The sequence below is a fragment of the Castor canadensis genome, chromosome 2 (assembly GCF_047511655.1).
Source record: "Castor canadensis chromosome 2, mCasCan1.hap1v2, whole genome shotgun sequence".
NCBI lineage: Eukaryota > Metazoa > Chordata > Mammalia > Rodentia > Castoridae > Castor > Castor canadensis.
Genome location: NC_133387.1, coordinates 102,691,808 through 102,705,891, shown reverse-complemented (window position 1 = coordinate 102,705,891; position 14,084 = coordinate 102,691,808). Strand labels below are relative to the sequence as shown.

Sequence of the window (14,084 nt, the reverse complement as noted above, 5' to 3'; positions counted from 1 at the left end):
TTCCGGTCACATCCGGCCCGCGCCCGGCCCCGCCCCGTCTCGCCCCGCCCCAGGCCCACAGAGCCACGCCCCTCTGGAGGCGGGGCCCAGTTGCCAACCCCGCCCACCAAGACGCGCAGGGCATCTGCTTTTTTGTCTCTTTAATTTGTTGGGGGTTGGCAGAATGGTGCGGCCGTCAGTTTAAACCCCAGTACTGCCAAAAAAATAAAGATGCCGGCACATTTAGTGGCCTGGAGTCTTCAACCCCCAGGTGTGGCCATTTGACACCTATTTAAAACATCCAGATCCCGAAGCCAGTGGCTCACACCTATAATCCTATCTACGCAGGAAGCAGAGATCAGGACAATTGCTGTTGAAAGCAAGCCCAGGCAAATAGTTCAGGGACCTTATCTCAAAAAAAAAAAAAAAAAAAAAAAATCACAAAATCAGACCCTGAGTTCAAACCCCAGTACTGCAAAAAAAAAAAAAAAAAAAAAATCCAGATACACTCAATCTTTTATAAATGATGAAACAAGGTAGAGTAGCAATAAACCCTCTCCAGCCTGAACGTTTGGTTTAAGGTTTTGAAAGTTGTTTTAAGTCATTTTAAATTTTGAGCATATTACTGACTAGTTGTTAAAGACAGGAAGCTTAAAAAATACATAAGGGAAATGATAATTCTGCACGCTTGTCTCAGTATGAACTTCACCAAATCTGATAGTTTATTTATTTATTTATTTGGGTGGTAGCAGTGTTTGAACTCAGGGCCTCATGCTTGCTAGGCAGGCCCTCTACCATTTGAGGCACTCCACCAGCCCTTTTTTGTGATGGGTTTTTTTCAAGATAGGGTCTCAAAATCTGTCTGCCCAGGCTGGCTTTGAACTGCCATCCTCCTGATCTCTACCTTCTGAGTAGCTAGGATTACAGGCGTGAGCTACCAGCGTCTGGCCTGATAAAATTCTTATTTTAAATAGCATAAATAGTGTCCTTAGACTTAAAAAAAATGAAGGGGTGATAGAATAGTTGTATCCAATTTGGTGTTTCAAGGACTATAGATATTTATGTACATTTTTATTTATTTATTTTTTGACAGTGTTGTGGATCAAACCCTCAGGCCTCCCCATGCTCAGCAGACTCGATACCACAGAGCTACAGTCCCAGCCCAAGAATTATGTTTAAAGATATTTGCAAATAGGAGCTTAGAACCTTGTCTTTAACTTGACAGAGGGCATCGATATATTAGAAATAATAGTGATGTAGTAGATTATTTGTATAGTGCAAAACACAAAAATTGTAGTTTTTCCTATTGTAAAATCAAAGCATGGTCAGATCACACCTGTAATCTTAGCTACTTGGGAGGCTGAGATTGGGAGGATCACTGTTGGAGGCCAGCCCAAGGCAAACAGTTTGAGAGACTCAATCTCCAAAATAACCAGAGCAAGATGGATTGGAGGTGTGGGTCAAGTGATAGAGTGCCTGCTTTTTAAGCTTGAAGCCCTGAGTTCAAATCCCAGTCCCACCAAAGAAAAAGTTTTTATAGAAGCTACATTTTGGCATACAAGTGTTTTGCACACAAACATCTTATATCCCTTCTAAGTTATGTTATGAAGCTTGTTCTTTTTATAATTCAATTTTGAAAAATTAAGTATCACTTATGCAATAAGATAATTGCTATGATTAAAAATGTATCTAAATAAACTTTATAAGCAGTGTTTCATTACATCTGCTCTTTACTGTAAATTGCTTAATATTATGCCATAAAAATGATAAAACAACTTCCCAGGCAGAAGTGTGTGGTTATACATTCTGTATTAGCAAAGCCCACATAATATAAAACTTTGACTCAGTGAATATAAAAGTAAGCTGTAATAATCTTTTCTTAGAAGAAAAAGGAGATACTTACAATTTTGTTAAATGAAATGTGTTTAGCAAATTAATTGACTTGTTGCAGAATTGATAATTAAATATGTTGACACTACATCCCCATTTTCTTTCCAAGTGATTTTGAGCCAAGGAATCAAATCACTAGAGAGTTATCAGAACCCTATGTGCCACAGAGTTTTCTAGTGCAACGTTTGTTCATGTTGTTTTCCATCTAGCTAGTGAGTGGCGTTTTGATTTAAAAACCCCAAACCTCAGGGGTTAGTGATTTTGTCACACGATGATCTTGGGAACAGTGTTGGTGGTGTTGATTATAGTTGTTTATCAGGGAGGTGAATGTCCTACCTAATCATGTCTTAGAAAATAAAAGCCAGTAACAGTGGTACATATAAAAATGTCAGTCAGAAATCAGGGAAGGGACTTTTTTTTATATCTGCAGAGACCTTACATTCTACCTGGCTAACCAGTATGCCTTTACTAGCTGTTACCCAAAGCTGCATTTGTCTTTGTCTTTAGGGTGCTTTCTTTGCTAGTCCCTTGGGGGAAGAGGAGGGAGAAATTACTATTTGTGGTCCTGTTAATGTCTGAAAAAATGCCCCAGGGGAAAGAAACTGGCATTGCTCAGAGGTTCGGCATGAAGGTTGAAAAGCTAATATTTATCTGCTTTTGTACATAAGAAAACTCTAAATTCAGGAACCCCATACTCTAGAGGTGGCCTGAGTGAATGTCTTCTGAATGTCGTGCTCATTGAAGAGATGGGAGTCTTTCGAGTAGAGTTCTCCAAAGACTCTACTCACCTTTTAGATGTCAAAGATTTATGGATTCAACAAATTCCATCCGTTGCTTAAATGTATATTTGTGGAGCACCAGAGAATTGTCAGGAAAAGCAGGGAAGATTGGAGGAGGAGGACCACCCCTGGAGGCAGGACAGATCAGGGAAAATGAGGCGTGAGAAACAGGGGCCAGGAATTCACAGATAAATATTGTGTTACAGAATCACTTGGTTAAAACTACACAAGTGTGTTTTTCTTTGCTTTAAGCCTCATGTGGGCTCAGTCTCCAAGCTGCCACAAAAAAAAGAGAGGGGGAAGGGCAGCTCTCTCCCTCCCACCTTGCCAGCTTGCCCAAATCATTAGTATCCTCTAGGAAAAAGCAAAAAGATCTTCAAGAAAGATATTTTTACTGTTATGTGAAAATAACAGTAGGCGAGACACATTTGATCACAGAAGTGTTTGCAAAGGGAAAACATTTATCTCAAGGATAGACACCTGTCGAAAAGGAGTGACTGCTAAAACCCATTCATTATTTAAAGGAATGTTCAGACATCTTTGTCATAATGGCCCAAGTTTAAAAAACAAACCAACCTTGATCTCTCTGGTCCAACTGATAGTGATTAAATGTACCAGATGTTCAGAATGAAGGAGAGCACTTGTCCTAAAATGAATTTAAGCTGAACCCGCAATCTCCTTTTCCACCATGAATACGTCTAATGTTAGCATTCTCACTCACTGCACCTGTTATAAGAAGTGCCTGAGCCCGTGTTTGGCTGTGCACTATCCTTTCTTTGCTGATAAACTTTCTTGGTCTCTACCTTGTGATGTGTCCTCAAATTCCTTTTTGTGACAACATCACAAACTCAGTACCCAAGGGCCACTTTCCCTAGAGCCTCACAGCTTCCAGTAGCATCCTCGACCAAGAAAAGGGAGACCCACATTTGATGGGTACAGTATATATTTCATTTGTTTTTTTTTTTTCTTTTTGTGGTACTGAGGTTTAAACTCAGGGCCTGCACCTTGAACCACTCCACCAGCCCTTTTTGTGAAGGCTTTTTTGAGATAGGGTCTTTTGAACAATTTGCTTGAGCTGGCTTTAAGCTATAATCCTGATCTCTGCCTCCCAAGTAGGTAGGATTAGAGGGGTGAGCCACTGGTGCTCAGCCTATGTGTTTCATCTTTAAAACACGATAGCACTTATTACATAAACACCAGGTACTGGTGGCTCTTGCCTATAATCCTAGCTGCTCAAGAGGCAGAGATCAGGAGGATTTTGGTTCATGTCAGTCCTGGGCAAATAGTTCTCGAGACCCTGTCTTGAAAACACTCAACACAAAATAGGGCTGGCAGAGTGGCTCAAATGGTAGAGTATCTGCTTAGTAAGTGTGAGGAACTGAGTACTCGTTTTAAAGATGGGAAACAGGGAGAATCAGAAGTGCTGGCCTCAGGATGCCCTACCTCACACACTTTATGGAAATCTGTGTCTGTAGACTGTGTGCAGGGACCCACATTCTCCTGCACACAGGACTGGGGTTATTTTTGCCAGAGGGCAATTGATAGTGTGGCAATAAACAAAGACCACCCAAAGGAAAAGAAGCAACACCTATTTATTTGGAGCCAGCCATCCTCACTGCCTGTGGCAGGGACCCCCAGAAAGCCAGGGGAGTGGGGTAGCTTCACAGAGGAAAACGGACTTCATTTGGCCGTTACCAGAAATGTTATATACCTTGGTCAGACAAGGCACGAAAACATAATAAAAGTGATAGCAAAGTTCATTAGGAAAGCAGTACCCTTCCAATAGACTGAAAGTGGGATGTCACTAGAGTGAGAAGGATAGCATCAGCATTTGGAGCTGGAATATTTATTGAGGAATTTTCAATCCAATCCTTAGGATGGGATCCTGGGCCTGGATCTTTTTCTTACTAGATTACCTATGTGAGATTCTCAGTTCTCTGCTCTATCTGATAGAGATTACCTGTGTAAACTCCCAGCCCCAGACCTAGCTGATGTTTAGGGTGTGGCTTTAAAAAATTATAGTATTGTTGTACTGGGGGTATGTTGTAACATTTATCAAATGTTACATATATATATATATATTTATCAAATGTTATATATATATATGATATAATATATCATAGCTGAATTCACCTCCTCCATCATTCTCCTTTATTCCTCCTCCCCCATTCCTGAAATAGTTTCAGTAGGTCTCATTTTTCCATTTTCATACATGAGTACATAATATCTCCACCATTTTCACCCTCCTACATCCTTTCCTTATAACTTCCCCCTTCCACTGGTGCCAACCCTCAGACAGGACCTGTTTTACCTTCCTGTCTTCTGTTTTTGAAAGAAGATATTTTTGTGTGTTTAAGATAGCTACACAGGGAATTTCCTTGTGACATTTCCATGTATGTATGTATGTATTTTAACCCAAATTGGTTCATCCTTTCTATTTTTTTCCATTCTACCCTAGTCCCCCCACCTTTTTTTTTGGCGGTACTGGGGCTTGAACTCAGGGTCTTCAACTTGAGCCACTCCACCAGCCCTATTTTTGTGAAGGGTTTTTCGAGATAGGGTCTTGCGAACTATTTGCCTGGGCTGGCTTTGAACCGTGATCCTTCTGATCTCTGCCTGCTGAGTAGCTAGGATTACAAGCATGACCCACAGGCACCTGGCCCTAGTCCCCTTCTTATGGTGATTTCAACGGGTTTAAAAATTCTATACTCATTCTTGTACAGAGTACACCAACTGTATTCCCCCTCTTAATTTCCCTCTTTTACCCTCTCCCTCCTGTTAGTGACCTCGCCTTAGTGTGTGACCTGTTTTTCATAATATTGCTTGTATTTGTATTGTGTCTGTCTCCCACATATGAGAGAAAACATGCAGCCTTTGTCTTTGAGCCTGGCTAACTTCACTTAGTATGATGTCCTCCAATTGCATCCATTTCCCTTCAAACCACAGGTGTCAGTCTTCCTATGGCTGAGTGAAACACCATTGAGTGTATGTGCCACATTTTCTTGACCCATTCATCGGTTGTAGGGCACCTGGGTTGTTCCCATAGCTTGGCTATTGTGAACAGTGCTGCAATAATCATCAGTGTGCAGGTTTCCTTATTGTGGCTTGCTCTTGATCAAAGGAAGGACTAAGCTTCAAGCAAGTGGCAGACATCAAAGCCTCCAATGATACCCCCTGGCCTTGATGGGTTTCTCTGATCTTAACAAAGCCTGGTCACCTGTGGAGTTGGAAAGTTTAATTACAGTGGTTATCTTCCTCTTAAGGTCACCACTTATGTCTATCTGTTACCCATCATGGCCACTGGTGTGGCCTGGAAGCTGGAGGTGGGGCCTCCCATGTGATTGGCTAGGGGATCTTATTTGGATATCCTTGATTGAGTTTAAAATGGAAATTAGGCCAAAAATTAGGGAAGCTGTCAGTTACTAATCAAGTCCTGGCCATTGGGAGGGCCCATTATTACCTGAGTTGTTTGTCTTCTTCCTAGATCTGTTGCTGGTGACAGCATTCTGACTTCCTAAAAGTCTGATCTGTAGAGAGCAGCTTGCATCTCGGGCAGGTCACTGTAGAAAACGGGTTGGTTTGCTGCAGACTGTGTGATAGAGTTCTATTTTTATATCTGGTCTGGCCCTTGTCTACTTGTGTGTTCATGCCAGCAACTCATAGCCTAAAAAAGAGAAAGAGAGAGAGAAAGAGAGAAAGAGAGAGAGAAAGAGAAAGAGAGAGAGAGAGAGAGAGAGAGAGGCACAGGCTCAGCCAATTTGTAGTCCTCTTTTAGGAAGTGAAAATAAGAATATGAGAGCCAGGTGCCGGTGGCTCACGCCTGTAATCCTAGCTACTCAGGAGGCAGAGATCAGAAGGATTGTAGTTCGAAGCCAGCCTGAGCAAATATTTTGTGAAAAAAATCCATCACAGAAAAGGGCTGATAGAGTGGCTCAAGTGGTAGAGCACCTGCCTAGCAAGCATGAGTTCAAACCCCAGTGCTGAAAAAAAAAATCTGAGAAATTGTATCAATCAGAAAATCGGGTGTCTATCAGTGACCACTCCCTCAAGACATGTGACTTCTGCAGGGACTTACAAGGCATGGGCTAGGTGGCCCCTCTGCTGGTTTTGCCAGGAGACTGCACCTAGCAAGCCAGTGGGGAAGGTCTCGGGAGGCTTCACTTATGTTTGAAAACCAGTGTTGAATGCTGGTTCAACATTCAACCTCCTGGACCCTGTCATCCTCCAGCAGGCCAATCCAGCTTTGACCAAGGTACTCTTGGGAAGTGGCCCAAGGAGAGGGTAGATGGAAGTCACAAGGTCTCTTAAGGCTGTTACAGAAACCCCTTACAAAATTGCTCTTGTCACATGAACTGATGAGCACAAGCCTTGAGCCAGGCTAGGGGTTGGAGGAACAGGCTTGTCTCAGTTACGTCAGCATTTAAACTTATAGCTGAGACTGAGTGATACCATAGAGAGGGATGGGCCAAATGCCATGAAAAGGATTTCCATTACATTTCCTAAGAGCAGAGAGCATGACACAACACACAGGCAAGTGTCGGGTTTGGTCAGAAGGTAGACATAGCAGCAGGGGAGTGGGAGGAGCCCAGAGCCAAGATGGCACAGGGCAAACTGCCTATGATTGGCTAGTTAGAATGATGCAGAGGACTCTGGGGTATCAATCAAGGTGTTTTCTCATCTGGTAACTGGTCCTGGGTGATTTAGGACAGGGCCAAGACTGGCTTGGTGTGTGACAGATAAGGAGATGGTGGTGGGTTTGCACAAGAACACATGCTGTCTTTAACATGTGCCCTGTGAGTGGCAGGATGTCCCCAGCTTTTTAATATCACATGATAAGGGACTTTTAAGACATGAAATTGAAAGACACCTCTGAGTGGGGGAGCAGCAATGTCACATCACCATGGGACATGGATACAGGAGGTGTGGGGGACGTGGGGTCATTAACCAACCTTGACAGGAGCCTGGCTGCTGTTGGAGCAGCCAAACTGAGCATATGCATGGCTTGAGTATAGCTTTCTGGCCCTTGGTTCTATTCTCATGAGAACTGGCTATATTTTCATTTCCGGTCGTTGCATTTCATGGTCTTCTTGTATTTTTGTAATAATCCTGTCCCTCTTTCACTGCATAAGGTGGAGGGCCTGTCCTATTCTTTGCTAGAACTGTCCAAGATCATAGAGCTTGTTAGCTTGAAACTGATCAAGCTGGTGGAATGGCTCAAATGGCAGAGTGCCTGCCTAGCAAGCGTGAGAGGCCCTGAGTTCAAACCCCAGTGCCACCAAAAACGAACAACAAAAAAACTGATTATTAACCTACACGCCCAGATTTCCAACCAGCGCCGTGCATTCACAGCATCCCCACTGGAGTAAAGTTCCACCAGTAGACATAGAATTTCATGCTCTGTTCCCAAAGGAGGGAGGGCCAAGGGAACACAAAAGGTTGCCTTTTGTGCTAACACTGTCATTGCCTGCACCAAGGAGGCTGACTGTGTCAAGTGTTGGAGAATGCACACCCAGCTAGGTGGAAGGAGGGGGGCTGCTTTAACAAGCTAAAGATGCTTGCAAGACTGACTTGCATTTTGATAGCTCAAAGCAACTGACTTATTTACTCTGAGAACTGTAGTTGTGACTCAGAATGGATCCCCTCCTAACAGGCTTTTTACTTTCCTCCATTCTGTTATCTACATCTGGACTATTTCAATAACTCCCTAACTGACCTCCCCACACCTACTCCTGGGCTTCTGTGGTCCATCCTCCACGTGGCAGCCAGAGACACGTCTGAATTTACATTTGACGATATGAAGGCCTTTTCTGGAGATATAAAGGCCTTCATATCGTCAAATGTATATATATATAGATATACATAGATATTTTTTTTTGGCTGCACTGAGGTTTGAACCCAGGACCTCACATTTGCTAGGCAGGTGCTCTACCACTTGAGCCACTCTGCCAGCCCTGAAGACCTTTTCTTAGATCCTCAATGACTGCAAAGCCTTCACTCCTCAGATGAAGTCTAAAGGCATTGGTTTCACCAACAGCTCTGTTTTCCAGGCATTTTGTTAATCTTATGCCATTTTTCAAAGCTCTTGTACTATAAGTTTTATTTTATTAGTATTTTTCTGGGTTCTCATTACCCTTTTGTAAATCTTTACTATGTTATTATATTGGGAGTTTATCATGTTACCAACTGACAAGTGTGTATGTAATTTTATTTTCTTAATGACAATTTAATTATCCCAAATCATGTGTTTTACTTTTCTTATATGCTAGGATTTGAGTATGGTTTGGCCTACCCAAATTTACGTTGACATGTAATCACTATTAAGAGATGGAACCATGAAGAGATATTGGGGCTCTTTTCCCATGGATGGATTAACCCACTCATTTGGCTAACAGATTCATGCAAGAGGGGGTATCTCAAGAGTTAGGTCTGCAATAAAAGCCACTTTGGCTATGTCTCTGGAGCATCCTATCTCAACATGTCATGCCCAGTGTCTTGGGATTTGGCCAATAAAAAGCCCATTAACAAAGGTATCCTCTTGACTTTGGAACAGAACTGAGGGCTGAAGTAAGCCTCTTTTATCTCTAACTACTCAGTCCTGTGCTATTAGTAGGGAAAATGGGCTAAGACACCATGTCATTTGAGATGCCACCTTTATGATTTACCAAATCCACACATAGAACCACTCTACATTTGGACTCGTCTGCTCCATTGATCTCTCAATGTGCCAGCACCACATGGATTTAATTTTGTTTTATATGTATGTCATACAGCTTTTTTCCTTTGCTGATATATTTTTTTCCAGAGGTTTCCTGGGGTTTTACTAGGCGTGTAATTTCAATATGAAGTTTAGAATCAAGTTAGTCTAAAACACACTCCTTTGAATTTTTTTTTATTGTTGTACTGGGGGTACATTGTGGATTTACAAAAGTTCTTATAATATATCAGTTAAATTCACCCCTCCATCATTCTCCTTTATCCCTCCTCCCCCCATTCTTGGAACAGTTTCAACAGATCTCATTTTTCCATTTCCATACATGAGTGCATAATATTCTACCATATTCACCCTCCTACACCCTTTCCCCACATCCTCCCTTCTCCTTCCTTTGGAGTTTTTAAAATACAGATGTGCATTTTAATCTCCCAAACCACATGTGTGTGTAGACAGAATGCCATAATGACCCCCCATGGATGGTATCCAACTTCAACCACCATGTCATGTCTGATCTTTTCTTACCCATCTTCCCATTCATCTCCTCTTTCACCATTTTTTTAAGTTTTATCAAGAATTTATTTTAGTTTAAAAGGATAAAGTATGGAGAAGTTGGGGGGAGAGAAAGAGAGAGAAACACTTCCTGTTGCCCATGCAGGAAAAGGGAGCAAAGACTCTTTCATTATTTGAAAAAGATCCCATATATATCATTTTTTTCTGTAAATATTTAAGCATATAAGTCAAAAGAATTATTTTTAAACAAAATAGCAATACCATTCTCAGATACCTACCAATTTTTTAAAATAATTTTGTTTTTTGCAGTACTGGAGATGGAACACAGAGCCTCACACATGTTAGGCAAGCTCTCTACCACTGAGCTACACCCCTAGTTCCATCAACAATAATTCTTCCTCATAAATACCATAATTTCCCCAGCTTTTAGTTGAGATCAATTACATCTCTAAATTAGCTTAGGAGGATGGTTGTTTTGATAGCTGAATCTTCCTGTCATTGTCATGGCCTATACTGTCATATACTGAAATGTTCTTGTAGTTAGTTGTTTGCTGCTGTTTGGGGTTTTTCTTCACATAAGCATGTCACTTCCTTCTTTTATCTCATGTTCATTATCTTCCTTGTGGCTTTTGTAAATTATACTCACTGGTTGTGGTCTGTATTGATGGATGAACTTGGTTTGCACATGGTAACTTTGGATCAATCAACTTACTACTGTTAAATTGATTGTAATTTTTTAAAAAAGAGACTTTATTGCAGTTCAAGAATGCATCATATAGTCCACAAATAGTCATGGCCAGAATGCCTTGCTAATTTTTACCTCTAATTTAAAAATTGTCTCTAATCACATTGGCCAGTACTTCCAGATCAGTGATAACAACAGAGGACATTGTTCCTGGCATAGGAGATGAATAAATGAAGGTGCAGAAGCATGACTGATGAGTAAGACCATCTTTTTCCAAACACAAACTCACTCTCATGGCTTTAGCAGCATGATGCATCCTTATAAGCTAAACTACCACCAGGAGGTTGAACTGACTTTCATATTTTATTAGTAAAATTCATCTACTTTTTATTGGCAAGTAGAAACCACTTTGAGGTTTCCCCCCCACTCCCAAGTTTCTATTCTTAGGGGTACAGTCTAACCTAAGGGAATAGGATCCTTGAATCTTCTGACCACGCAGTCACTGCCTCTTGCACAAGCTCCCCTTACGTCTCATCACTGGGGACACCGTGGACCCTGAACCGGTACAAACAAGTATACTTCAGGTGTCCCCAGTTGCTAAGGATTTTAAGTTTCACACATAGCAATGATTCAGAAAGTTCATGCTGAAAGTAAAGAAAAGAAGAAAAAAATTATTGCCTTATAAAGGAATTCATCTCAAAGGATCCCAAGGAATGCTGATATAATGACAAATTAAAACTTTCTTTCCTCCCTAAGAAGTATTTTCAAATCCTGGTGTAAAGGGTAAGAAAATGAATACTGGTGGGAAAGAGCTCATAAACAGACAACTAGAGGGGAAGGAAAACAAGATGGCAGCCCAGATATCCAAGTGACTCTCACTGCTGCAGTCTCACCTCCTCAGTGCTCCTTGCTGCCTATTTCTGGGAGTGGGGAGAATCTTTGTTATATGAAAACCAGATCTATGAAGCCAACTGGAAGGCGGTTTTTTTGGTTTTTTGACAAGACTGGGAGTTTGAACTTAGGGCCTCACACTTGCTAGGCAGTGCTCTACCTCTTGAGCCACTCCACCAGTCCTTTTTTGTGGTTTTTTTTTGGGGGGGGGTGTATAGGATCTCTTGAACTATTTGCCCAGGGCTGGCTTTGAACTACAAACCTCCTAATCTCTGGCTCTCAAGTAGCCAAGATTACAGGCATGAGCTACTGGTGCCAGCCCTATGAAACTAAATACATAAACAAATGGTGATACATGCCTGCAGTCCCAGTACTTGGGAACAGTCATGAGACAGGAGGACTCTGAGTTCAAAGGCGGCCTGGGCTACATAGTGAGACCCTGTGTCAAAAAGCAAACATTCAGGAGGCTGGGCACTGGTGGCTCACACCTATAATCCTAGCTACTCAGGAGACAGAGATCAGGAGGAGCGTGGTTCAAAGCCTGCCTAAGACAACTAGTTCGAGAGACCTGATCTCGAAAATACTTATCACAAAAAAGGGCTGGCAGAGTGGCTCAAATGGTAAAGCACCTGCCTAGCAAGTGTGAAGCTGTGAGTTCAAACCCCAGTATCACCAAAAACCAAAAACAAATAAACATACAAACAAAACTCAAAATATATGAGCCCAAATGCATATGAATACACAATCAAATATGAAACTCTACAAATATGCTCATTTCTAAAACTTAAATCGATCCCTGCTATCTGCAGGAGGTTATCTCCCAGATCCTCTGCTGATACCAAATTCGTGAATGCTCAACTCTTTTATATAAAATGACGTAGGATTTGTGAGAATCAAAAACCTCAGCAAGCTGGCTGCTGGCTGTGCTTTCTTTTTGTCTGTGGCACATCCTTCTGCAGAAGTAAATTTTGCTTGTTGACTACTGAGTTGTGTCATCTCTCTCTCATGATACCCCAATATCTTAAAGATATTTCTAACAGTATTTGCATCCTACATAATCCTTCCATATACTTAACTCATCTCTATTTATACCACCTAGCACAATTCAAACGCTGTGTAGGTAGTTGTGTACTATATTGTTTAAGATATACTGACAAGAAAAATAAACATCTGCACACATTTAGAGTGAAGCAATTGTTTTTCCAAATATTTTCAGTTGGCAGTTGGTTGGGCCTGTGGATGTAAAGAGTGTATGAAGAGCTGACAGCACTGTTTTTGGCTTAGATTTTTCTCACCATTGATCAAGAAGGGTCAAATACTTATTCTTGCTCCCTGCACTTCTTCAGTTACTTCCTATGGCTCCTTAACTTACCTGAGTGAGTTTCAAGAAGTTTGAAAGTTCATGGTCGGTATTTTTTTCCCATTGAGTTAGGAAGAGAATTTTTACTTATATGATCTGGTATTAAATATCCTTTCTTCCTCTGAGTGAGTTCCATACTGCTTCCATTCACCTCACACTGCAGCATCATCCTCAGCTCTTTTACCCAAGGAAGACGAACTAGTGACTCTCAAACTAATAGCACCAGGGAACTGGACAGTAAAGGGAAGGACTGAAGGGCTGCAGATGTAGCTCAGTGTGTGCTAGAAGCTGGTTTCATCCCTGGCATGGCAAAAGAAAAAAGAGAAAGGAAGGGAGGGAGGGAGGGAGGGAGGGAGGGAGGGAGGGAGAAGGGAGGGGGAGAAAGGAAGGAAGAAAGAAAAGAAAGGAGGGAGGGAAGGAAGAGAAGCAGAAGGGAGGGAGGGAGGGAGGAAGGAAGGAAGAAAGGAGGGAGGGTGGGAAGGAAGGAGGGGGGAGGGAAGGAGGAAGAAAAGAAGGATGAAAAGAAGGGAAAATATATTTATATGTATATATGGGGGCAGAGAGAGAAACCATATGTAGGAAAAATGATAGAGGGTGGAGATGAGACGAGTTTGACTTGGAAATTGACGTGAACTAAAATCCATGAAAGAATATGGAGCAAAGAGCTGAGGTTGTGATGCGCCCTGCTTAGCTCATGCTTTTGTCCTAATTATTGTCACCCAGCACTTCTCATACAACAACCCCAGCAAATCCCTTCCAGTGATGGCATCAGATACATCCTTTCCCAGGGCACATGTTACCTGGAGTTCAAATGTCTGGACGGTGGTTTCTGTTTTGTTATAGATAAACTGACCTAGGAAAATTTCTTCTCCTTCACATCTTTTCATGATACCCTGTATAAAGAAAGAGATATGGAGGCTGTAAGGAATGGATGCTTTGTTAAAATAAATGTACATATTTGTTCAAGTAGAAACAATCCACCAGATATTTTGTGTGTACACCAGGGGCAGGGTATTAGGATGAACTTTGAAACCACATTGCTAAATGAAAGAAGTCTTTCACTAAAGACCCCACATTATATGCTTGCATTTACATAAGATTTCCATGGTAGGATTTGTGGAGATAAGAAGTAGATGTCAGGGGGTGGGGGTGTGATGGGTGAAAGAGATGAAAGTGAAGAGATGTGGACTTTATTTTGGGGGGAGTAAAATATTGTATAGTTGATGGAAGTATAGATACAATCCAGTGCATATTCTAAAAACCACTGGAGAGTGCACT

At 41.7% G+C, this 14,084-nt stretch overlaps 1 protein-coding gene across 4 annotated transcripts in view; it reads right to left on the bottom strand.

Moving 5' to 3' along the window:
* Positions 1-10,596: 10,596 nt before the first annotated feature.
* The window catches only part of Sun3 (Sad1 and UNC84 domain containing 3), a 28,373-nt gene continuing 24,885 nt past the window's right edge, over positions 10,597-14,084 (bottom strand). For all 4 annotated transcript variants that reach the window (XM_074065404.1, XM_020165176.2, XM_074065405.1 and 1 more), the window contains 2 exons: positions 13,607-13,699; positions 10,597-11,199 (listed from right to left, as the gene is read on the bottom strand). In XM_074065404.1, the coding sequence (XP_073921505.1) occupies positions 11,080-11,199; positions 13,607-13,699 (213 nt within the window). In that variant the 3' untranslated portion in view covers positions 10,597-11,079. The remainder of the gene's footprint in view (positions 11,200-13,606; positions 13,700-14,084) is intronic.